General features: G+C 39.4%; 1 protein-coding gene across 3 annotated transcripts in view; it reads right to left on the reverse strand.

Annotated features, from left to right (window-relative positions):
• Positions 1-24,724, reverse strand: part of LOC129710327 (protein LSM12-like) — a 37,118-nt gene extending 12,394 nt beyond the window's left edge. The window contains exons 1-4 of one of the 3 annotated variants that reach the window (XM_055657242.1): positions 24,556-24,723; positions 16,987-17,120; positions 6,661-6,770; positions 1,564-1,690 (exon numbers count right to left, since the gene is read on the reverse strand). In XM_055657242.1, the coding sequence (XP_055513217.1) occupies positions 1,564-1,690; positions 6,661-6,770; positions 16,987-17,120; positions 24,556-24,676 (492 nt within the window). In that variant the 5' untranslated portion in view covers positions 24,677-24,723. Of the gene's footprint in view, positions 1-1,563; positions 1,691-6,660; positions 6,771-16,986; positions 17,121-24,555 lie in introns of all 3 variants that reach the window. The other 2 variants (XM_055657241.1, XM_055657244.1) reach the window with 2 other exon arrangements.
• Between the last annotated feature and the right edge of the window lie 527 nt (positions 24,725-25,251).

Below are 25,251 nucleotides of genomic sequence, written 5' to 3' on the forward strand. Positions count from 1 at the left end.
ATAGCGTGGGGGGGGAAATATAGCGTGGGGGGGGGAAATATAGCGTGGGGGGGGGGGGAAATATAGCGTGGGGGGGGGAAATATAGCGTGGGGGGGGGGGAATATAGCATGGGGGGGGAAATATAGCATGGGGGGGGGGAATATAGCATGGGGGGGGGGGAATCCGCTACACAACGATGCTGCCGCCAACTAGCTCCCCCCCCCCCTTCATCTTACTCCACTCCCCACCCCGCACAACTTGCTTTTGCAACACATGAGCAGCGGCACGGTGGTGCAGAAGTGGAGTCGCTGCCTCACAGCGCCAGAGTCCCGGGTTCCATCCTGACTATGGGTGCTGTCTGTACGGAGTTTGTACCTGCGTGGGTTTTCTCCGGGTGCTCTGGTTTCTTCCCACACTGCACGTTTGCAGGTTAACTGAATTTGTCCCGAATGTGTGTAGGATGGTGCTGGTGCGTACGGGCGTCGCTTCGATGGGCCTAAGGGCCTGTTTCCGCGCTGTATCTCTAAAGCTGCAATACCACAGAACCCGCTAAACAGCCCGCCGCACGGAACGTGTTAAGAGCTTGCTGCGGGCCGGATTAAACCTCGTGTCAGGCCGGATGTGGAGACCCCTGGTCTAGTTTGGAGTTTGGAGAACCCTGGTCTAGATACAAGTGAAGCAACGAAAACTGCAGATCAGGCCTTCATGCAAAGACAATTCAGGTTAGACATTTATCCTCAGTCATTGGGCACTAATACAATGTCATTCAAAATAATGAATATAATGCACTTCTGCTGCATGTTTAGCACGCGATGAGGTCGATGTCACATCAGAGGAAATGTTCAAAATGAACGAAGGTGATACATTTTTTTTCAATAATGTAAAGTCAAAATTTCAAGGACAGTTGATATTTTCCCAATATAAAATGAGTTTTGGTGAATACAAAGAAATTGGAGAAAAACTGTTGGTATCCAATCTGAAGAAGGGTCCTGAACCAAAACATCACCTGTCCATTTCTTTCCATCGATTCTGCCTAGCCTGATAAGATCCTTCAGCAGTTTATTTTATGCTCAAGTCCAGCATCTAGTCTCGAGTCTCTTGTGGCAAAATGTTCACTCTCACTCCCTTCTACCCATCACCCCAATGTCCATTTCATTTTGTCCAATGTACATGGCAGCTACCTTCTACTCAATTTTTCTCCAACTGACTGCAGAGCAGTGAAGATGATAGTGAAAGCTAAAAATAAAGCAGGTGATTTTCCAAGCACTACTGTCACAAAGTGGTAAAACTTTGTTTGCAAAACAATTCACATAAAGTAAGTGAAACATTGAAATACACTCAAACAGAAGGTTTCTTGCATTATCTTTTTTGTAAGATCGGGGGTGTTAAAGCTTTAAAAAAAAAAATCAAACTCGCTCTCTATTGGCAAAGCAATTTGTCACACAATGGATCCCTGACCTTAAGTAGCCATAGTGAGCTATGTACCAACAAAAAAGATTGCACATTATTTGCTCGGCTACCTGCTTTCGCGGTCAAATATAAGGCTAGAAAACAGAAAAGAGAGAAAATGTACGTGTACTTACTATTTTGCGTACGTGACTTAATGCGCTTCCTTCTTTCCCTCTACAGTTCTCAACCTGGTAAGGTGGTACAATTACAACTTCTTCCATGACGATTATGCTCTTCTCTTGCCATTTACAGTCCTTGATGCTAAAAAAAGGATGCAATAATTAAGTGTGCTGGATCATGCATTAATCACAACCCAAATAATTTCAAACATCAACTGACAGTTGAAAATTTCTTCAATATCAAAGCAAAGCACAATAACCTTTTGTACTCGCATTTGTCAACAAGTCAAATTTGCAGAGTGGGAATACAAACTACCTTGGTGCTAGCCTCCTTCATTGATGCGGAAACACTGGTCCAGGACAGCAGAATAATATTTTAAAAGTTGACGGGAAAAAAAAGATGAATGTTTGCAAAACTGCCAGCAATTATAACAGAACTTTATTTGCCTGTGACAGAACATTTGATATTGTTCCATAACCACCCTGTGCACTCTTTCCCAAATGGTCATTTGCCTACACAAGACACCAGACAAAGCCATGATAAAACAATACAGCACATGAACAGATCCTTCGGCCCACAATGTCGGTGCCAAACAGATGCCAAGACATACGCTTATCTGCCTGCACACAATCCATATCCGTCCATTCCATATGCCTATCTAAAAGTTTCTTAAAGGCCACTAATGTAATTATTTCTTATCGTTTATTACCTCATAAAGAACCACTTGTTGTCTTTGGAGGAAATAGAAAATTCAAATATATATTGTTGTGCAGGCAAATGCAACAAGGTCTGTGCACAATGTAAATCCAAATAAAATGAGTGTAAATTAAGGAATAAAAATTGGCTCCCATAGTAGGAGTGCAGCCTACATGTCGCAATATGCCTTTTTTAATTCACTTACTTGAAAGACACGAACAATGAAACATTCACTCGGTGCTGCACTGTGATGCCAACTTATTATATGTTCAAATTCCTGGAGTGTGCAACAATCTTGAAAACTTTTACACTGATCTTTTCCATTTTTGCCTCATTCTTCCATGTCCCTATTTCATCAAGGGGTGGAAGCAAAGTGTGGGCAAAAAGGAAAATCAAGGCCTGGTTCGATCATGAGGTACAAGCAATGATTATGCGACAGGAACACAGTGCTTTCATGAAGATCTATTGAAATGGTTAATCTAGTGAAATTTCTGGTAAAAGTGTTGTACAGTATGCCAGATGATCTTTACTGTATTTCCATTTTTTTTTTAAATCTGTGGGGACAGTAGGCGTTAAAAAAAATTCTAAGAGTGGAGGTGGAATCTAATTTACTGTTGAAGAAAATGTTAACTATTTTCCCCTATAAGATACTGAAAATGTGTAATTCCAAATAAGTGTCTATCAAATGGGTCATATATCATTATAATAGACCGTTATTGCTGATTGTCTACTATAACCAAGGAGGAATTATCATTGTATAAATTGAAACAAACAACTGCAGTTGTTGCCAAATACACAAAAGGACACAAAAGTGCTGGAGTGACTTAGCAGGTCAGCATCTCTGGAGACCGTAGATGGGTGACGTTACGGGTGACGTTCTTCAGATTCTCGGTCCTTAACTGGGTCTGGAATTCAAGTGAGTTGATGGCCCTGAATGGCAGGCAGCCGAGGGAGAGGCAAGGATCGGCGGAGTCATTGGTTGCGGCCCACAGACGGTTGGAGTGCAGGTAAGGGTCAGCAGTGCAGCCTGGAAGCGGCCAAGGAAGCAGTGTGGGCCAGAGGTGGCGTGGACAGCCTGGCCTGGAAATGGCTGAGGAGGTGGTATGGGTCAGAATCAGCAATGCGGCCTGGTGATGAAGGTCGGTAGATCTGTCCACTATAACCAAAATCTGTTAAGGAGGTCCATTGAAACAAGAGTTTATTGTATTCACACAATTCATGTCAGTGAGATGACTTCAAATGACCCTCAGGATAAAACTGATATTTTATTGCTGTCGGGTGATTAAGCTTAGAAAATTCCCATTATCCAGCTACATTATTTGTGACCAGCTAGACAGGGTATAAGTAGTCCAGGAATAGTATGCTATAGCTTAAAAAATTGAAATTGTGCAGATACCAGTTTTTTTTTTAAGAGAGAAAAAAACAAGGTAAAGTATAAGCTTAAAAACAAACTTGAACACCAAAGCATTCCCCCGAGCAGATTATCCAACAAGCAGCACACGTAGACCATGAATACTACCTCTTAAGAGCTCTAATTGGCAGCAGCACAAGGTTTCAATGGAGAGGGTGGAAAAAAAGGGCATATTTCTGGTTCCAATCTCTATGCAGTAGGCCCTGCCTGACATGCACATGCATATCATTACAATTAGCTTCAAGTTCAGCTACAATGCATGTGGCTGTCAAGTGTCCTGCATAAATAAACAAGTGGGCAAAGGGCCAAAAGAACAAGTTGTTCAAAAATGTACAATTTCAGAACAGCAGTAGAGTTGCTGCCTTACAGCACCAGAAACCCGGGTTACATTCTGACTACGGCTGCTGTCTGCAAGAGGTTTGTGTGTTCTCCCCGTGAGAACATGGGTTTTCCACGGGTGTTTCAGTTTCATCCTACACTCCAAAGACGTACAGGTTTGTGGGATAATTGGCTGCGGTACAAATTGTCCCTCATGTGGAGGATAGTGCTAATGTACAGGGAATCACTCGTTGGTGCAAACTCAGTAGGCCGAAGGGCCTGTTTCCATGCTGTATCTCCAAACTAAATATTAGGACAGAGGAAAGATGGGGAGTAAAATTGAGAGGCGCTGAGAAAAACAGTGAGAGCGCCAGGAGCCGGAAGGCAAAGACAAAAACGACAAGGATAAAACAAATATGTTTTTTTATTAAGAATAAATATCATGGCCATGTTCATTAAACCTGCGTGGACCAAATGACGGGAGTTTTTGCAGACATCTTCAACCTCCCACTTCTCAGTTCAGAGGTCCCCAATGGCTTTAAAAGGACATCCATAATATTGGTAGACACAAATTGCTGGAATAACTCAGCGGGCCAGGCAGCATCTCTGGAGAGAAGGAATGGGTGACGTTTTAGGTCGAGACCCTTCTTCAGCAACATCCATAATATTGGTGTCCAAGAAGAGCAAGGAGATATGCCTCAATGACGACCGACCAGTGGGACACACACCCATTGAGAGGTTGGTTATGACACACATCATCTCCTACCTGAGCAAGAACCTGAACTCACCACAATTTGCCTACTGCCACAACAGATCAACAGCAGATGCAATCTTGTTAGCTCTCCACTGGATCACTTGCACAATAAGCACATGCTCATCAGACTACTGTTCAACTACAACTCAGCGTTCAACAGCATCATCCCTTCAAATCTATCAAACTCAGGGAACTCGTCTCTCAGTAAGAATTGGCAACAACACTTCCGCCTTGATGACCATCAGCACAGAAGCACAACATGGCTGTGCTCACCCCCCGCTCTCCTTGTTCTATACCCCCAACTGTACAGCCAGACATAGCTCCAAAGGAATCTGTAAATTTAACGTGATACCGCTGTTGGATAAATAATGGATAACGATGAGTCAGTGTACAGGAGAGAGACGGAACATCTGATTAAAAGGTGCCAGACAACCATCTTACTCTTAACATTAACAAGGATCCGAATGTTGACTTCAGGAAGGAAAATCAGAGGATCCATGAACCCATTTTCATTGACAGGTTGGTGGCGGAGAGAGTTCCCAAACATGCATATCGCTGCCTTGGCTCGACATGTCGAAGTAATTACAAAAAGCTCATCACGGAGACTGTGTGTCTACAAATACTCTATTGATCTTCTACAGTTATACATTAGTGAGCATACTGACTAGTTACATAACTTCATGGTGCAGTAACTCATAATGCCGGAAAGAAGGTAGCTGCAGAAAGTAATAGACATTCCTCAGTCCATCATGGTAATGACCTCCCAATCATCGAAAGGGATACTACCAAGAGGCGTTGCCTTAAAAAGGCAGCTAATATACAAGACGTGCTCCACCCTGGCTACATTTTCATTTTGCTGCTACAATGGGAAGGTGGTACAGTAGCCCAAGAACTATGACCTCCAGATTCAAGAGTTTTTTCCCCAGCAACCATCAGACTCTTGAACCACACGGCATAACACAATTTCACCAATGATCTACTACTTAGTTTTTGGTTGGACTACATACTTCAGTTTTGCACCATTATGGTCTGGTTACCTCATTACTGTTTATTAATTTATAGTATTATTGATTACAATATATATTGTACATACTGTATATTTATTTGTTGTGTGATTGCATCAATGGGCATATAAAGCTGTAGCAAGAAAGAACATTATTTTTCTGTTCCCAGTACATATGACAATTAAATACTTCTGAATCTTGAAAAAAAAAACTACACCCTGGAGAACAAAATAGCTGATATTACCACACCCGTAATAATAGGATTAATCAAGCATTCTTGTTGATAATCAGCCCTCAGGATCGGAATTAAACAAATTATTGCACATTCATAACTCTTAATATTATTCATTAATTACTTAATTCAATTCTACAGATTTAAAACAGATTTATTATCAGAGACAGAATGATGCAAAGGAACTATTATTTTAAAATATACTAATTTATACAATAATATTCTTCCAGCAGAACAGGCTAGGTTTCAACTTTTCTATCTTGTCTCAGCTTCAAGCAAATATTATCAATTTATTGATATAGATAATGGGTGACGATCTTACATCAAAACATAGAAATAATTTTAAATATATACTTTTTAACAGAATCAGTACGTGAAAGTCCATCCCTGGTTGGAACTACTCAATCTGCTCTCCAGTAACATCAATGCAATGTGCACTGCTTCCAAAATTCATGACATTAAGTTCAAAAAGGAAGATACGCTAACAGGTTCTGACACAACTATATAGTGGTTAGCACTATAGAACAGGGATGAATTTGGGCATGTATTTAATGATTTTACTTGAGGAGATTCCGAAAACCTTGTTTCCCCCATTTAAACAACTGTTATTTCATAGCACAACCTTTTTAATTCTTTGAATTGGAAACAATTGTCTAAATTATTTATGAAATAAATCATTAATAAAACTGAACTTACGTCTTATGGATAGTCTGAAAAAGCTGCTGGCCTTCTGGAGAGACTCCAGCACTAATTGCATATGCTTGGCTTAATTTCTCTTCCTTCTCTGTCCGTGCCCGGTTGGCAAGCTAGGAATAAAATAACAATTTAAATCCGAGTTTTCTGCCACCACAAGCAAGTTGTCATCATGCTGCAAGCAATTGAAAAATTGCAAGTTATTGAAAATGTCATCACCAAGCTTTTATGGTAATTTTAAACATATCTTGTGCAGCTGTGTTATCAAAAATAATATTTTGTCATTTCTTCAAATAATATCAAGGTGGTCATTTAAAAAAAAATCTTAGGTGGCGCTTGCAATTTGACTAAATGTGGAAGAATAAACTGACAATAAGATTGATACTTAGAGTAGACCATACTTAGAGCATCTCATATTCCATACAAGGTTACCAAATTAGAAAAGCAAGTTAACATAAACCTTGAGCTAAGGTATAGTTCCCATTCTGTCAATTGGAAGCTAAAATGTTGTTAGAATGCTGTAGTAGTTGTACCACAATTAGCAATTTGGTGTCGAGAGATGGGAGGTGTGGAAACATAGGAGAAGCCAAATGTTATCTACCATATGTACAGATCTAGATTTGGCTGCAATACCAAAAAACAAAATGAGCCTAGACAACAAACTCTTATTAAAGTTGGTTAAATCTAAATCGACAAATGCAGTATCCGGTCCTACCATAACTGGTATAACTTGTTAAAAATGCAAGAAAGATCTGTTGTTATATTTGTTGGACTTAAAATGTGCAATACTCAGTAAGATTTGTTAGAATAATGAACCAGGAAGGAGAAGATTTAAAAGATATCTAAGTATTGCATCAGGGCAATGAAAATGAAAAAGTGCAAATTAAAACGAGACTTAATCCAAACAGCATTTGATCTAGTTTACTCGAGACTTAGAAAACATAGCATAAAATTTCATTAGCATTTACGAATGTTTTGTCTATTAACTTGCAGTTAGGAAATTCAATTCTGCCAATTCAATTCATATACTTGCTCCATCAGGACAAAACATGTTTGAAACCAGTTGTCAGGAGTCAGGAAATCAGACCACAATTGAAATGGCAAATTCCTGATTTTTAACAAATTTTGAATTAAAAAACTTAAAAGTGTATAGTTCATCGAAATGTATCACCACACAATCAAATTTTAAACATCTCATTGAGAGCTAGATTCTGAAGACGGATGAGCCAAAAAAAAAAAAAAAAGGTAGTTCAGAACTAACGTACATGAAATGGGCGGCGAGTATCAGCAAATGCTGTGGTTTGTGAAAAAAATCCTCCATGTAATGGCCAAAACTATATTTACTGTAAAAGCAGCAATATATTGTACATAGTTTGCAGGAATTTAATCTAATTAGTTTATACATTAGAAAAGATCTACATCCAGCCAGAGGCACACGCTTTGCATGCAGTGTCAATATGCAAATGAATTTCATGCTTATTTAAAAATATTTCTCGACTTTCTGGAAAATGTGGTCCATGAACTGCGCAAAATGTCAATGCACTTTTAAAATTTATCCAGAGGATAGAAATAGGATGCATATTTTAAGGAAAATCTTTTTTTAAAAATGATAGGCATTAGCGGAAAAGAACAGTGAACAAACCTATGGTTAAAAGTAAATATCCTGGAAAATCAGTGGAATGTGTCAAAGAGCTGAAAATAAATCACAATCAAGAATTCAGATGGAAGAGCAAAAGAGCAAGGAAGTAGCAGTGGGAACAGACATATCTGTCTGTGTATGAAGAATGATCTTGCGCAATAAATAACAGCTTGATGCAGTGATTCGGATGCTACTATTTCCTCCCAAGAGGCAATACACACCTGCAAGGTTGTAGGTTCAATTCCAAGTCAGATTTCCATTAAGGCAACAACAGAACCATACAGATGCCATGACTCCACAATATGAAACAGGTGAACCAACATGGACCTTGATTCTGCTTCCTATTCTACTATGCCTAACATAAATCACATGCATACAAATATCAAGATCAAGTTCAACTGCATTGCCGATTACATTCAAATAACCTGCTGGCACATAACCGGCGTGGGGGGTTTACGTGAACAATGATTAATTACTAAATCATCCGCAGAATAATCTCAGAGTGCCATCAACATCAGGAAAAGAGGAAAATACTTTCTCTAATGACATAAATCACTGCATCGAGTTTGACAGAATACCAATAAAATAACATATCCATTGTGCCTAATTTGGTCAGTTGTGGGGCTTACTTGGCTCAGTAAACTGTCAGGCAAAATTCTTTGTTAAGTGAGTGGAGAAATAACAGCATCCCTCCTACCCCCCACCCCCCCCAAATAGTCTTGTAGCTAACCTTCTTGTTACCAGAGTGCATAGAACTTCAGAGGATTTATCCCATCGCAATAAGTACTGTTTTTTTAACATCTATAAAAGTAAATTAGATTTGAAGCACATATTGACAATAAGATTGTTGAGAGCACACAAGAGAAGACATAAAGGGACAGGAGACATAACACATGCAAGATTCTAAAAAATAAAATCAACAAGCCAGTGACATGACAAATTGGCATTATTGTTTATTTTTGTTCTCTTGGATAGGGCTGTAATTTAAACTAGCGAAGGCAATTATGACAATTACACTATTAAAATTAATAAGGCTAGCTTAAATCTAAAATTAATTATATACATCATCAAGGCTTGATTGAATATTAATACAAGTGTTAAGTTGTAGCACCGAGTGTTAGTTGGAAGCAGTAAGATTCAGAGCAATAGCACATGCTGCAGAAAAGATTGTAATCCTTTTGTACGCTTTCCTCAATTTGCTGGTGTAGACATTTCAGTGTTTGTTCGGGAAGCCTGATCCAGGAAGCCTCAACCCATCGATATTAAGGAAGGCAAATGCAATGTTGGTATACATTTCGAAATGCTTAGGCTTTAAAAGGCACTGGCCAGACCACATTTGGAATTTTGTGAGTAGTTGGGCTTCATATCTGAAGAAGGATGTGCTGGTGTTGGAGAGAGTCCATGGGAGGTTTATGTGAATGATCCAGGGGATGATTGGGTTAACCTATGAGAAGCATTTGAAGGTTCCAGGCCTGTACCCGGAGTTTAGAAGGATGAGGGGTACATCTCGGATAATGAAAGGCCTAGATAGTGGATGTGGTAAGGATGTTTCTAGTTGTGCGAGAATCAAGAACCAGAGGGTATAGCTTCAGAATAAAAGAATGTACCTTTGGAATGGAGATGAAGAATTCATTTAGCCAGTGAATCTGTGGAATTCATAGCCACAGACACTATAGAGGATGTAATTGACGTAATCTTATTTGAAAACAGAGATTGATAAGTTCTTGATTAGCAAGGGATCAATGGTTAGGGGCAGAAGGTAGGAGAATGGGGTTGAAAGGGAAAAATAGATCAGCCAAGATTGAATTGAATTGATTTAGATTTAAATTGAATTAGATTTGATGGGCTGAATGGATATTTCTGCTCCTATGTCTTAAAACCTCCGGGCTGAATGGGGAGGGGGTCTCTGGAGAGAAGATGCTGCCTGTACCGTTGAGTTACTCCAGTACTTTATGTCTATCTTCTAATTTTTAATGATGCTCTCCCATCTCTGATCATTGACTGAATCCAGAATCCAACTCCCCATTTAGCCCAGTTTTAAGACATTGGAACAGAAATACCCAAGGCAAGTATTAGGACCAAGCATACAGTGGGTATTCCTTTGACTTAATTTAAAAGATACGTCACCAGCTGCTGCATTGCAAGAAAGATTCATGGGAGAATAACACTAGCACCAAGATACAGAGGACATTTAAATGAACAAAGCAGAGGTAGAAAGAAATAGTCAGGATAAAACACATTCTTCTCAACCATGAATCCTAGAAGCTTTGTTGCTCAGATTTAAAATATCATCCCAGTTAGAAAGTGGGAAGGTGAGAATTTAATATAACAATATTAACAATTAGGATTGGGGTTCTTCTGAACAGTCAGAAGGATTCAATTTAAAATACAGGGTAATAATCGATGGATCTTTAGCTAAACGATGTACAAATTATCAGAGTCAAATATGTCCTTGTTAAATCCATAAATGAAAGGATGGATCTGTGACAGTGGCTTTGATCGTGAGATAATGGTGTCAGGGGCAAGGGATGGTGCAAGAGCTTGGGGTAGAAACCATTTATAACAAGGCTATATTAAAAGTTGTTGTGATTAAAACAGCTAGGTCTGCAGGAAAAGTTATAAATAAAAAGACAGCAAAGGAGTTAATGGATTTATAAATGTTCAAGAATATATAGCCAAGTAGTATTCTGGATATTGGTCAGAAGAGTGCGACAGGGAATTTAAACATTAATTGCAGTGAATGAAGTTAATGAATGAAATGCTTAACCTGATATTTGAATTCAAGTAGATTAATCTGAAAATAAATTTATGCAAAATATAACTGATGCCAATCAAACAGGAAAAATGAAAAGAGAAACCAGTTAAAGTTTCACATATATGACGCTTCATCAGAAAAGAGAATGATGTTTTTGATTTAGACCATGTGGTGAATGGGATTGAAAATTAAATATGCTACTGTTCTTGACATTTGGAAAGGACAGAAAAAAAGGGTAGCCCCAATAACAAGTAAAGACATGCATCACAGTGATAAAGATACACCTTAAGAACCTGACTTAATACCTGTAGAAGAATAATAAAGTGACAAAAACAAAATGTTACAAGCGGCTTGGTCAAATAACAGCAGCAAAGGTGTGCAGAGTACTATGAAGAAACTGATAGCAAAGAAAATATGCAAATTGTGTGGATTTAAACCACTATAGAGTAGGCGTCAACTTGTTAAAAGTAGCTTGGGGGATGAGTTCATAAAAACAATTTAGGACAATTTCTTGAAATGATAAATTATGGAATCTGGAACATCCTTCTTACACCTCATTCTTCTCGAGTCTATCGAATAAACCTAATTAATTCAATTTCTTATATTAAGAATCGAATAAACCTAATTAATTCAATTTCTTATATTAAGAATCCTGCCATCCTCAGAATTAGCCTGGCAAGCCTTCACTAATTTTTTTCCACAGTTAAAACATAGAAACAAGTCCTTAAACAAGACCAAAAATGCACACAATATTCAAACTGCAGTTTCACCATGGCTCCTGTAAGTACTCCTATATTCACATCTACTCTCTGGTAAGGCTAGGCTATCATTTACCATTTGATCACATGTAGATTTGCATGTTTACCTTCAGTAACTGGGATCCTGTAGTATTCACTGCTATTATGCATACTAGTCATATTGTCTAATATGTACGACTAATCACTGCTTGTCATACAGGAAATAAGTTTATTCCTACTCCGTTTCTAGTCAGCCAATCACTTCTCTATCCACATAGCACCTTGTCCACAACCAAATGTACGTTATGTTTTTCTCCCTAAGACTGCAGATGGCGAAATCTTGAAAGACACAAGTGCTGCAGTAACTCAGCAGGTCAGGTAGCATCTCTGGGTAACATGAATAGGTGATGTTCCAGGTCAGGATCCTTCCTCATTAGATTACTTTAATTTTGCATGCTAATATCTTAAATGGAAAATTACCAAACTTTTTTTTTAAGCCCAAATCCACCACTCTACCAGTTCTCCCTCATCTATTTTGCTCATTGCACCCTCAAAAATTCAGACAGATTGAATCGACTTTAACATTGCCCAAACCTGTTACTCTTCTCCAAGTGCTATGATATTACACATTTTGCAGTGAAACTCCAGCATTGTTCCCACCACTTACACTGGTCTAAGATTCCCCATTTTCCTTCTGCCTCCTTTTTTTAAATATTGGGAGAGGGTTACAGGAGTTACCCAATAACAATCATTACAAAGTTTTGCAGAGTCAAGAGAATAATGGAAATGGACCACCAATGAAACCCCCATTTCTAAGGCCACTTTCATTAATGCATTGGGATGCAGTCCATCATTGGAGATTTGTCTTTTAGTCTCATTTTTTTTAATGCTGTTTTCCTACCGATACAAATTTCACCTGTTGCCATATTCTCCAACATTCGTTGAAAATTATTTGCATCCTTCTTTGTGAAGAGAGAATGAAAGTTTGAATTTAATTAGTCTGCCATTTCTTAATGTTCCCCTTTATTAATCCTCTCATTACACACTGCAAAAATGTATAGGTGGATGAATTCTCAAAAATGGTTTCTTCCACTATATTCACAAGTACATTTAAACCAATCCTATATGCGAAAAACTGAAAACTGCTGGAGAGTCAACATCATTTCACCTCTGCTACTTTTTCCACTCATTTCTGCAATACAAATGAATAATTATGAACACAACTCTAAACAAACAAAACAACTTAAGCCATCACTCGAGTTTACAGAAAGCCAAACCACACCACTGAAAGTTACTGACAAAGTAATCGTACAAACTCATCCAGGGAATATTTAGAAATTGGGCAGTCACAGTGGCGCAGCGGTAGAGTTGCTGCCTTACAGCGAATGTGGGTTTGATCCCGATTACGGGTGCTGTCTGTACGTTCTCCCTGTGACCTGCGTGGGTTTTCTCCGAAATCTTCGGTTTCCTCCAACATTCCAAAGACGTACAGGTTGTAGGTTAATTGGCTTGGTAAATGTAAAAATAAATAAATAATAATGTCCCTGGTGGGTGTAGGACAGTGTTAATGTGCAGAGATCGCTGGTCGGCGAGGACCCGGTGGGCCGAAGGGCCTGCTTCCGTGCTGTATCTCTAAACTAAATATAAAAATGGAACAACATTCTCTCAAAGAGTGTGTTAATTTTTGAGAATTTAAATATATTTTTCATGCTGTCTATGGAAACTGGGAGATGATACAAGAGAAATGCCCATGACAACACGCTCTTTGAAATCTTCAGATATGCAAATTCAAATCACGACAAAGCCCATCTCATCATGCAAAGAACACTGTTAATTCAGAGAAATCAATTCTACAGCTTTCTCTGTTGTACAATAGAAATGTTTATAAGACCTCTAAAAGCATAATCAACCAATGGTTAGGCCACCAAGCAAAACATCTCAGGAATTGCTGCACTGAAAATGATTCTCAAAGATTTTTCTTAAAAAGGAATTACTACTTGTGGTTTAAATGGTGTGCCGTGTAACCCTATCATTATTCAAAAGATATATAATGAGAACTCACAATATGAAGTCAACATTTAACATTATGTTCAATAACTGAAAATTGACCATAATTAAATGTCACTGTCACATCTTTGAGATGGTGAGATTTCCAAACCTCACATCAGTTACGATTGGGGTGATTGAGGCTTTTTAAAGATATTGCCTTCACTGACAAGTTCTCAGCCTCTGAAGTTTAATAATACATTTAATTTGTGCTTACAAGAATCTTTCAAGTAATGGCAACAGTAGCAAATGGATGAAAATGATCAAGTGACCTGACAAACAAAATCATGCGTTTTGCTCTTTCACTAAACCGTCACTTAAAGTCGATCAGGGTTCATGAATTTACTACACATTGTGAAATTCTTATTTTGCTTGATAAAGCTTCACATTAAACACAACACTTTACATTCAGGTGTCGTTCTTCTTGTACAGCCACCATAAGAATTAATTTCCAACCAAACTGTTCAAATATTTTTGCAAATTAGTTCCTCATCTATGCTGAGCTGATCCAAGAGAAAATAAACAAGAGCAGAGACATTTTTTACAGTGTTTCAGTGATCTTTGCTGAAATGTGTACGTAGATAAAAAACTGAGATAAGATGAATGTTTTGGAAACAGAAGAGATGTGCAAATTATGCATGAATGAAAATATATCAGCAAGAAAGAGATGAATGAGAATAACAGTCTAATTTATATTAAAAAATAGTGGCTTTAAAAATGCACATCAGAATACTTGTCTTTCTACTGAATAAAATCATTTATAAAACTAACATCTAAATTATAGAAGGGTTAGAGAGAATAAACAAAAGAACAATTTCTCATAGTTAACATTTTCTGTATATTTACAGGAATTAGAAGTTCCAGTCACTCTACAAAGGAGACAAAACACAAAATATTTTTTTAAAAGGAAAATGGGATTCCAGCAGGTGTTCAACTAGAGCAGGTACTGAGAAAACAGGATAAAATAATTTTAAATTTCTAGAAGACTTTTGTGATTTTCAGACCTCAACATCATAAATTGTGCATCTATTTCAAGCCAGTTGCTGGACAATAATTACCAAAGTCACCTTATGGTAGAGAAACAAAAAGAATGATTTGATTCAGAAAGTAAAAGTGAAAGAATGCATTGCTCTGAAACTGGTGAAGATTCTGGAAATATAATGCAATAAATGATTGGGATCCACACCACTTCCTTCTCCCCCCCAAAAATTAAGATAGATCACGAGCACAACTAAGATATTAAATGCAAACCATTTAATCCATGAAGTAATCCATGCCATGAATAAACAGGCAATCATTTGAAATTAAATTGTGAAATAAATGTCAAAACTTTCCATGAGACATTCTACAAATGTGTGCATATAAAACAAACGCAAAATATTCACAGTTACTATCTGTAAAAAAATTGGCAAGACGACTAATTTTCAGTTGTCCATTTATCCAGTAGATGTGTGACTCGTAACTCCCAGGATGGCCTAATTCAATTCAAGCGCTGTGCTAAATTAGAATTTCTCTACCATAAAGGAGTTATGGTAGAGCTCCAGCATTTTGTGTCTGCATCTACCATTAGGGCTCCAGCTCGGGATCACAATTCAATAACTATTAATGCTGCAATTAACCATACATTGCGAAATGACACTGATATTTGATTCATGGAATCATCAGATAGGTTATAAGGAAATCTGCCAATTTTGGATTGAATCTTAAAAGTGCATGACTCGTAGTACAATAGACTGCAGTCATGTCAGGAAAATAAATGCTAGTGGTCAAATAGCATCAGCTTATGGATACTAGAACTGCAAAGGCCACGCAAAACTCATTACCAAGCCTGAAGAAAACTTAAATTTGTGAGCAGAGAAATGGCAGATGAATCAAGCAAGGGTGTGTGTACAGGCGAAGTGCGTGATGATAGAAATCCCCAAACCGTGAGAGAAGCCCAAAAACCTCCGTCCATTGGTCAAAGGATTGAGTATAAGAACATGAAAATCATGAAGGAGCTTTATAGGACTTGGTTAGGCCACACATGAGTATTGCATGCAGTTCTGATCACCCCAATACAGGATGGATGTGGAGGCTTTGGAAAGGGTGCAGAAGAGGTTTACCACAATGAAGCATGGATCACAGAGCATTAGCTACAAGGAGAGGTTAGACAGAGGGATTGCTTTTCTCATTTGATTGTAGATTGCTCAGTTAATTCACAGATATAAATGTTTTATTAAACTTAAACACGAGGGAGATCTGATAGAAGTATACAAAATTATGAACAGGAAACACACCCGAAGAGGGAAGCCACCGAGCCGGATCCCTGCTCGCTTGATGGACCAAAGACGGAGTTGGAATCAGACAGGACTGGTAAGCAGACATGCTGCAGGAGGCAGTGCTGTGCACCGCAACAGCAGAGTAGTCAACTGGAGGCTCTACAGCTTCCGCACCAAGAGGCTGAAAACGTGGACCGGGCAATGCACAGAGCAGTGGAGCAGCAGTGCAGACATCAACGGTCACACTAGGCTGGGCTGACCCAGCAGGACCACGGTATCTTTATGGCCAGGTTAAGAACTCTACACCTAGAACTGAGACTTGGAAATTGTGCCAAATCTGGCGACTCTGTATACTGTCTCAATGTACTACTACTATACACTTGTACTGTATCTGAGACGCTATCTAAGATGTATTCAAGTGCTTATGTATAGTGAAACATGTACTGAACTGTATACAAAAATGAATATTACTGCAAAAATGTATATTTTGTTTATAGCAGGTACATTAATTGAATTGCTATCTAGAGAAGGTGCTTTTACTGCCTGCTTGGTAAAGAAACAGATCTAAGTGTATTAGGCCATCCTAGTCTTTTCAGTTCACATATCCACAGAATAAATAACTATTGGACATTGGTCCTTTTGTAATAATGCAAATTTAAAATCCGACTTCTTCGGTAAAAAAATACTTGCATTGAATTTTATGTGCAAATTCATAATATGTCCAATTGAAAAAATTGGTATTAATTTAACAATAATTTCAGGTTCAAATGGCTTCCTGGATTATTTTAAATGCATACAGGCAAAATCTTTATTCTTCCCTTGAGTATCATCAAAGAAAAACAAAACATATTCAAAAAATTCAACGTGTTATTATTTCTCAGTTAAGATTCTTACCTTGCTAACATTCAGTGAAGCTAAGGGTGGTGGAGTTTCTGTGCGATCATTAATTGTTTTAACATCCGAAACATAAGCTAAATTAATCAGTAGAACATCGTTATGGTTGGGCTTGCCACTAGAAGAGGGACATTCTGAGAAGAAATTAGTTAAGGAACACAATGAATTGATAGTAATTTCTATTGCAGATATTGTACCTCTGAAGAGATCATTCAGTTCAATAGATCCATGTTGAATCCCAGCAGAATAATCCCAATGTTACACAAAAAAGCTGGAGAAACTCAGCGGGTGCAGCAGCATCTATGGAGCGAAGGAAATAGGCAACGTTTCGGGCCGAAACCCTCAAGACACCTCAGAAAAACTCCATCCTATCACCCTTGGTTAAATCCCTCCCTACCTATGTTCAAGACACCTCAGAAAATCTTACCCAGAATAATCCCAATGGTACCCTTCCCCAGACCATTTTCCTGTAGCCCTGCAACATTTCCTCCCACATTAACTCCCCTTTAACTCTTTGTCATTCCTCTACACAATGGAGTAATTTACAGTAATCAATTAATTTATATGGAGAATTTTGGGATCAGGTAAGATACTGGAGCACCTATCGGAAACCCACATGTTCACAGAGTGTGCAAATTCCATAGAGACAGAACCCCAAATCAGGATTACACCTCAATCCCTGGTGTTGAGGGATGGCCCACTTTGCCACCCTTTGCCCATTTCCAGATTTCAATAAATTGACAAAAGCATGCAATGAAATGTGCCGTTTTATAAGAAAACAGTTAATATTGTTCAATAAAAGATTTTTCTTCAAATCCACTACTTTTGCAACTGAAATTCACGAGTACGTCATTGGTTATTAACCTCGACAATCATACAAAATAGTTTGATGATTTGCTAGTTAGTTACATTCAACATAAATTAAAAGATTTGTATTGGGTTTTGCAGCACTGATGCTTGTGTAAAGTATAGTCTAAATAGTGAAAATTTAATTAGCAACTGAAATTAAAGATATTCAACATCCTGCACAGAAATGGTATTTTTGTTATTCAACATTTACGTTTAAATGTTAATTAAGTTTTCTTAACATATAGTTGATATTGAAATCCAGTTCATTATAAAACATAATATCTACATGAGATTTAATGGACTTAGTATCCTGCAGTAAGTTAACCTAATATTTAATCACAACACACTGGGATTTTATTTTTAAATTGTAAGTCACCCACAAAGACAGTATAGGAAACTTTGTATATGGACATCTCAGGCCAATTTGTAAACCATTTGTATTATTTTCATTACAGATTAGATGATCAGTCCTACGATGTAGTGGATACGTTCTGCAACTTTAGATATTAAACTTTCATATAGTGATTTATTGCTTAAAATCTGTTACATTTTGCCACGGGCACCAGTCTTCTCCAAGGGCCACTCTGATCCCAGTCACTGGCGGACAGGCAAGGAGAAGCCAACGACAAACAACGCCTCGCTGCCAGAGAGCACAGTACCCTGGGCAGAACCGAGGCCAGTCAAAAGAGAAACACCCGAGTCTAATTAGCTGTTATTGGATCATCTCACCTGTAGCTCGGCAGCCCTACTCCTTATAAATCAAGGGAGTTCCAGACAGGGAGGGAGAGGAAAAAAGGGAAAGAAGATGGAAGACTTCCACCTTCCAACTGCCCCTCTTTATGCAGGCTAGGAAGCAGACCGAACCACCAGGACAAGCCTGGGACCGCCTGAGCCCCCTCGAGGCCAGAGTTAGCTGCTGGGAGGAGCATGAGATTGCCTACGCCTTATTTCCGAGGCAAAGATTAAGTTGCCAGGACTAGCCTGAGATCACCAGTACCTTCTCACAGTCGATGAAGGACTGTGTCTCCACATGGACCTGGACCTTTGTGTCTGTACCGTTCTCCACTATAAATAAACCATATGATGCGAGTTTACCCTAACATGAATGTGTCTGTTATTATCGACCTAGTATCATCGTCGACGCCACAAATCTCTGAAAATGTTCAATGAAATGTTCAGTCAAACTCCAAAGAAGTTCCTGGTCCTTGAACATATTTTAATCCATTCTTTGTGGGTGTTGACCATTCCTAATTATCCTCAAGATGATGGTGATAAATCCCATTTTGAATCACAGCAGTTTGAGTGCCAAGAATAGCCCGCAGTGGGATTAGATGGGGAGCTCGAGATTTTGACCAAGCAATGGAGGAGGAACAACATTTTTTCTATTTTGCGGTAGTAAGGCTTTTGGAGATGGTGATGCTCTCATTCTCTTATTGCCGTTTCCCTTCACAGCACTGTAGTCGAGATTGAAGGTTTGAAGTCACTGTGGAATAAAACCTAGCAAGTTGTTTCCAATACAATTGAATACAAAGCTTGACATGTTGCCCAGCAACAGTGAAGTGAATTCCCAGTGATAGATGAAAGGAAGAAAGTAGAGTTGATTCCAAACTGATCCCGTCGAAAATATGTGCATGTAAACGTTTGATTTTTGTCCAATCCCTATAGCCAAGATTGAAATGTTATCCATCATGCTAACATATAATACGTTGGTTTAAATCGAACCCTAATCCAACACATATACAAACATTAATACTCAAAATAAAAATCAAGAAAAACTGCACGCTAAAAGCCCAATTAAATTTGAGATATTAATTTTGCCCAGTCAAGGCAAGCTAAATAGGTACGTACCAAAGTCATTCCTCTGGAATCGTCTCTGCAATTCTATTAAAATATGGCTCTGTGCATTTACAGACTTGTTTTCTTTCACAATTCTGGCACCTTATGTAAAGATACCGGTCAACCCAAGACATAATTTAAATAGCATCCAGCATATTTTGGCGAACGACATGAGGAATTTTTTTTACTGGTTTTATAAAAACTAGATCCCAAAATCGATGAACATTATTGAGTCTGCATCGTCTCATTTCAGATATAACTTCAGTGAATAATTAACCTTGCTCGCTAAATATTCCCATCAGTTCACATAACCGAATAAGGATTATATTTTTAATCTTTGATAATATTTACATCAGCGAAGCCAAGCGTAGATTTGGCAACCATTTGGCTGAACACTTGCACTCCACCTGCCAAAGTCTAAAGAAGGGTCTCGACCCAAAACATCACTCATTCCTTCTCTCCAGAGATGCTGCCCGTCTCGCTGAGTTATACCAGCATTTGCGTCTATCTTCTCTTTAAACCTGCATCTGCAGTTCCTAAACATTTTGTATGCTGAATCTCCCCGTTGCCGACCATTTAAATCCCCTTTCCCATACTGAACTCTCTCCTGGTCCTCCTCCATAATGAGGCCACATGCAAGCTGGAGTAACAGCATCTATATTCCTCTAGGGTAACTTACAACCAAATGGTATGAACGTTAAATTCTCCAATTTTAGGTCAATAAACCACACCTCACTGCTCGCTTTCCTCCCCCACCCCTTCTTCCCCCTCTTTTCCCTGTGCCCCACCTGGATGCACACCTATTTCTCCCTTCCACCTGTTCCATTCCAGCTATATTCCTTAAATAAGCTTTACATTTCATGCCTCTTCTATCCTTATCTCATTTCACACCTTTTGGCTTTTCAATCAAAACCCCCGCCCCCCCATCCCCCCAACCATGATCAATTTGAAGAAGGGCCCCAACCCAAAACGTTGCCTACCCACTTTAGCCAGAGATGCTGAGTAACTTATCCAAATTACTGGAGTAACTCAGCAGATCAGGCAGCATCTTCGGAGAACATTGGTGTTTTGGGTGATGTGTGACGTTTCGGGTCAAGACCCTTCTTCAGACCAAATTCTTCAGGGCCCACACTAAAATTGAGGAATGTGTTCAGGAGCCCTTGATAGTTCAATATATCCATTATAAAATGCGAAACCACGCAATGTTGCAAATAGACAGTGCTTCATCTTTTCTAAAAGATTACACAAAGAAGTTGGAAGCACAAAAGGAGGAAGACTGACTGAACTTTATTGCCTTCCATCACAGTGATCACTGTGGTGGATTTTTATATTAAGTTCTATCGTTCTTTTAATTGCGTTGTGTTCTTTTAATTGTATGGCTGCATGGTAACTCTAATATCATTGTACCTTAATTGGTGCATGTGACAATAAATGTGAATTTGAATTGCTAGATTAACACAAACTTTAGGATAGGTTCTAATAAGCCTCGTCTTCATGACAATTACAATAAATAAAAACCGTGAGCTGTTAATAGATAACTTGAGAAGTATTCACAAAACGTCATCACAACTCCATTCCAAAATGCTGCCTGGATTAGATGGTGTTAGCTACAAGAGGAGGTTTGTCAAATCTAGAGTATCAGAGGCTGAGGGGAGATCCGATAGAAGTATATAAAACTATGAGAGGCATAGATAGGTAGACAGTCAGAACCTTTTCCCCACGGAGAAATGTCAAAGACTGGAGAGCATGAGTCTAAAGTGAGAGGGCATCCATTTTTTTCAAATGGGTGGAGCTTTTTAAAAATATATACACAGAATGTGGATATATACACTGGAACACTCGCCCAGGATGGTTGTGGAGGCAGAAACGATAATGGCATTTAGGAGGCTTTTTGATAAGCATATGCAGGGAATGGAGGGAAATGGATTCCATGCTACCAGAGGAGATTAGTTTAAACTGGCATCATGTTCAGCATGAATATTGAGCCGAAGGGCTTCCTGTGCGATATTGTTCTTTGATGCTAGGTCTCTTGAAGACCATTAAGGTGGATAAGTCCCCAAGCACGGATTGGGTCTAGGCGAGGCAAACAAGATTTCTGGGGCCTTGACAAAGATCTTTGTAGCTTCTCTAACTGCAGGCAGTCTCAGAGAACTTGAGAATACCAATGTTATTTTTCTTTGTGTAAGGTGGGAAATAGGGGTAATCCAGAAAATTATAGGGTTACAGACAATGAAGGAGATTGTCAAATGATAAAGCAGCATATGGATCAGGTACAGTTATGGGCAGAAAAGAATGGGAAATGTGTTCAAACATGAGGTGGTGCATTTTAGGGGGTCAAATGTAAGGGGCTATTGTTAATGCCTGGACCCTTAATAGTTTGGGTGACACAGTCGCACACCTGGTAGAGCTGATGCCTCAGTGCCAGAGAACCGGGTTTGATCCTGACCCCGGGTGCTGTCAGTGTGGAGTTGCACATTCTGGAGGAAACCTACATGGTTACAGGAAGGTGCTCCGTTTTCCTCCCACATCACAAAGATGTGCGGGTCGGTTAGTTAATTGACCTCTGTAAATTGCCCCTAGTGTGTAGCGAGTGGATGTGAAAGTGGGTTTCTATAAAACTAGTGTAAACGATGAATGATGGGCATGGACTTAGTGGGCCGAAGGACCTGTTTCCATGCTGTCTCAAAACTAAACTAAAGCATTGATGTATTTAGGGTCCAAGTCCATAGCTCCCAGAAAGTAGCAATACAAATAGATAAGAATGGTAAAAAAAGGTATAGAGAATGCATGCCTTCGTAGGTTGGGGCATTAAGAATCAGGGTCAGGAAGTCATCTTACAGCTTTATGAAACTTTAGTTTACATTTGGAGTATTGTGTGCAATTCTGGTCACCTTGTCACAGGAAAGATATGAAGGCTTTGAAGAGGGTGCAGAATTTTTCCAGAAAGATGTCTGGATTAGAGAATATTAGCTATCAAGGACAGGCGGGACCAATCTGGATTGTTTTCCCTGGAGCGTAGGCTGGGGGAAGTTTGCTAAAGTTATGAGAGGCATAGAGTTTGGATTGAAATTCAAACCTTTTCCCCAGGGTGGAAATATCAAATACTAGATTTAGTATTTTGGGCGTAGCTTTAAGATGATGGGCAAAGTTTAAAGGAAATACAAGAGCCTTTTTTTAAACGACAGCTGTGGGTGCCAGAACACACTGCCACGGTGATGGTTGAAGCTAATACGACACTAGTGTTTAAAAGGCTTTTGGATTAGCACATGATAATACATGGAATAAAGAGATATGAAGCAAAGGAAGAAGGGATTAGTTAAATATGGCATCATGTTCCACATAGATATTGTGGGCCGAACGGCCTGATTATGTGCCATACGATTCTATGCTCTGTACTCTTGGTCAAATATTACATTAAATTGAACTAAACCGTTCATAATTTCTATATTATTGTTATTGTAGTGAAATGAGGCACATCTGCCTCATTTCACTACAAAGACTACTTATTTTCTCTGCAATATCACCACCATGTGTGCCAAACCGTGCCTCATTAGCCAACATTCATGATGTTCCTGACATCTTCCCACCCTGATCATTGATTCGAGCATCAGCAGCTCAACTTAAAAATTCCTAACTCCAAGATCAATTCCCTGTATGGGTCACATATTTCAGACTACACTCCCCTTAATCGTCCAAACTTACAAGAAACACACATTTTTTTTAACCCTGGATATTTATGAATTCCGTTACGCAACATAATAAATAATTTCTGTTGTATCCTACCTAAAAGATCACCTTGCTTTCCTCCTATAAAAGTCCTCAAATTCTCTCTTTTACAAAGCTTTTGGTCAACTACAATTCAGCATTGCCTATTTTTTCCACATAAACTCAAATTGTCAGATTGAATGAATGCAAGTTATTATTTTGAAATTCTACGTAATTGTGTACTCTTCATCCAGCTGCAAGTTAAACTGTAAATTTAAAACACCTATACTTCAATACCAGTAGTCATTGTATGTTAACATCAAGTGTAAACCTACGCATTTGGTCCAATGTAAATACTTTTACGTTGCATTTTAAATAATTTTACAAACCTGAAGCTACAGCTTTACTCAACTGAGCAAGAACAACTTACTCGCTGTAAAATATGGAAGATACTCTCCCCAAAATACACATTACCTTCACACCAATCCACCTTTAACGAGTTTCAATACCTTTCAAGATTAAAACGATCATTCGCTTACTCTGCGACATTTGCGTTATGACTTATCCATTTGCCGGAATGTAATAGCAAACAGAAACCAAAACGGCGTACTCAAGCTTTAACCTATCCATGGTAACCACATTAGCAGTTTACCATCCTTACTCGGATGCAGCCTCACGCTGCCAAGACACCGTATGATCAAAGATTTTAAAAACATAGAATTTAGGGATTAATATCTGCCGTCGCGTAACAGTTGTTAGATTACAGTGCCACATAAAGGATTTTTCATACAATGAGCAACCAACAGGGCCATGATGCAACCAAGGAACTGCCAAATAGTGGCTACTCAATCTCACCTTGTGCCAGATAGCGCACTGACAACTGTAAAATGAAAGACTACATTCAGGTTGGAAGGATGACAAGGAGGACATGTGACTGCGGGCGTGTTTAGATCGGGTTAAATACAACAGGAGGGGAGCTGAAGCGTGATTCTAGTTTCTACGGTAGCACACTATTTGGCATTGGGGGGGGGGGGGGTGCGCAGGCGCACTATCTGGCAGGACACCGGCGAGAGGCTCCCGACACCCGCTAGGCCCCGAGCCGCTCGCTGACACATCCGCCGCCGCGCCTCGCCTCGTCTCGACCCGTCCCCAGCGCCGCGCCCTCTCCACAAAGGATACTCAAAGTTAACATCTTGGATTGATAATCGAAGGCGACCACCTCCCCGTGCAGCTGCTGGCCCAGGCACGTCAGGCAGGACACCTGGCTGCCGACGATGAAGTATTCTCCCGGAGCAGCCATCTTGTTACTGCCGGGCCAGCGCCGCTTACCCGGCAGCCTCTGTGCTGCCGCTGCGCATGCGCCGGACGACCGCCCGCCCGCGGCCAGCCACGGGGGAAGGCGGACCGCAGAGGGTGGAGGGGCTTCCTCAAGGTCTGCAGTGACAAGAGTCACACAGCTAGCGTTCCTCTCAATTGCTGCCCAGAAAGAGAAAGCAACTCGACATCCAAGCCCAAATCAGGAGGACGGTGGAATACTCTGCACCAATGCAACTCCAGAGGACAAAGCACATGCACAGATGAGACCTCAATCTGTACCAAAGATCCTATAGCAGAGCTCTGCTATAGGATCTTTGATCTGTACCATCCACAAGGTGCACCACACAGCAACTCACTTTGGTAGCATCTCACACCCATGACCTTCACCAACCAGGACAAGGGCAGCAAGCACATGGAGAAACAAAATCACAGAGTGTAGAAATAAGGAACTGCAGATGCTGGTTTACAATCTCCATTTCACCACCTGTAATTGAAATAACATTAGATTAATTTGCTAATTAATTAAATATATATTTAATTATATGTTTGGTTACTATT

Source organism: Leucoraja erinacea, chromosome 27 (genome assembly GCF_028641065.1).
Source record: "Leucoraja erinacea ecotype New England chromosome 27, Leri_hhj_1, whole genome shotgun sequence".
NCBI lineage: Eukaryota > Metazoa > Chordata > Chondrichthyes > Rajiformes > Rajidae > Leucoraja > Leucoraja erinaceus.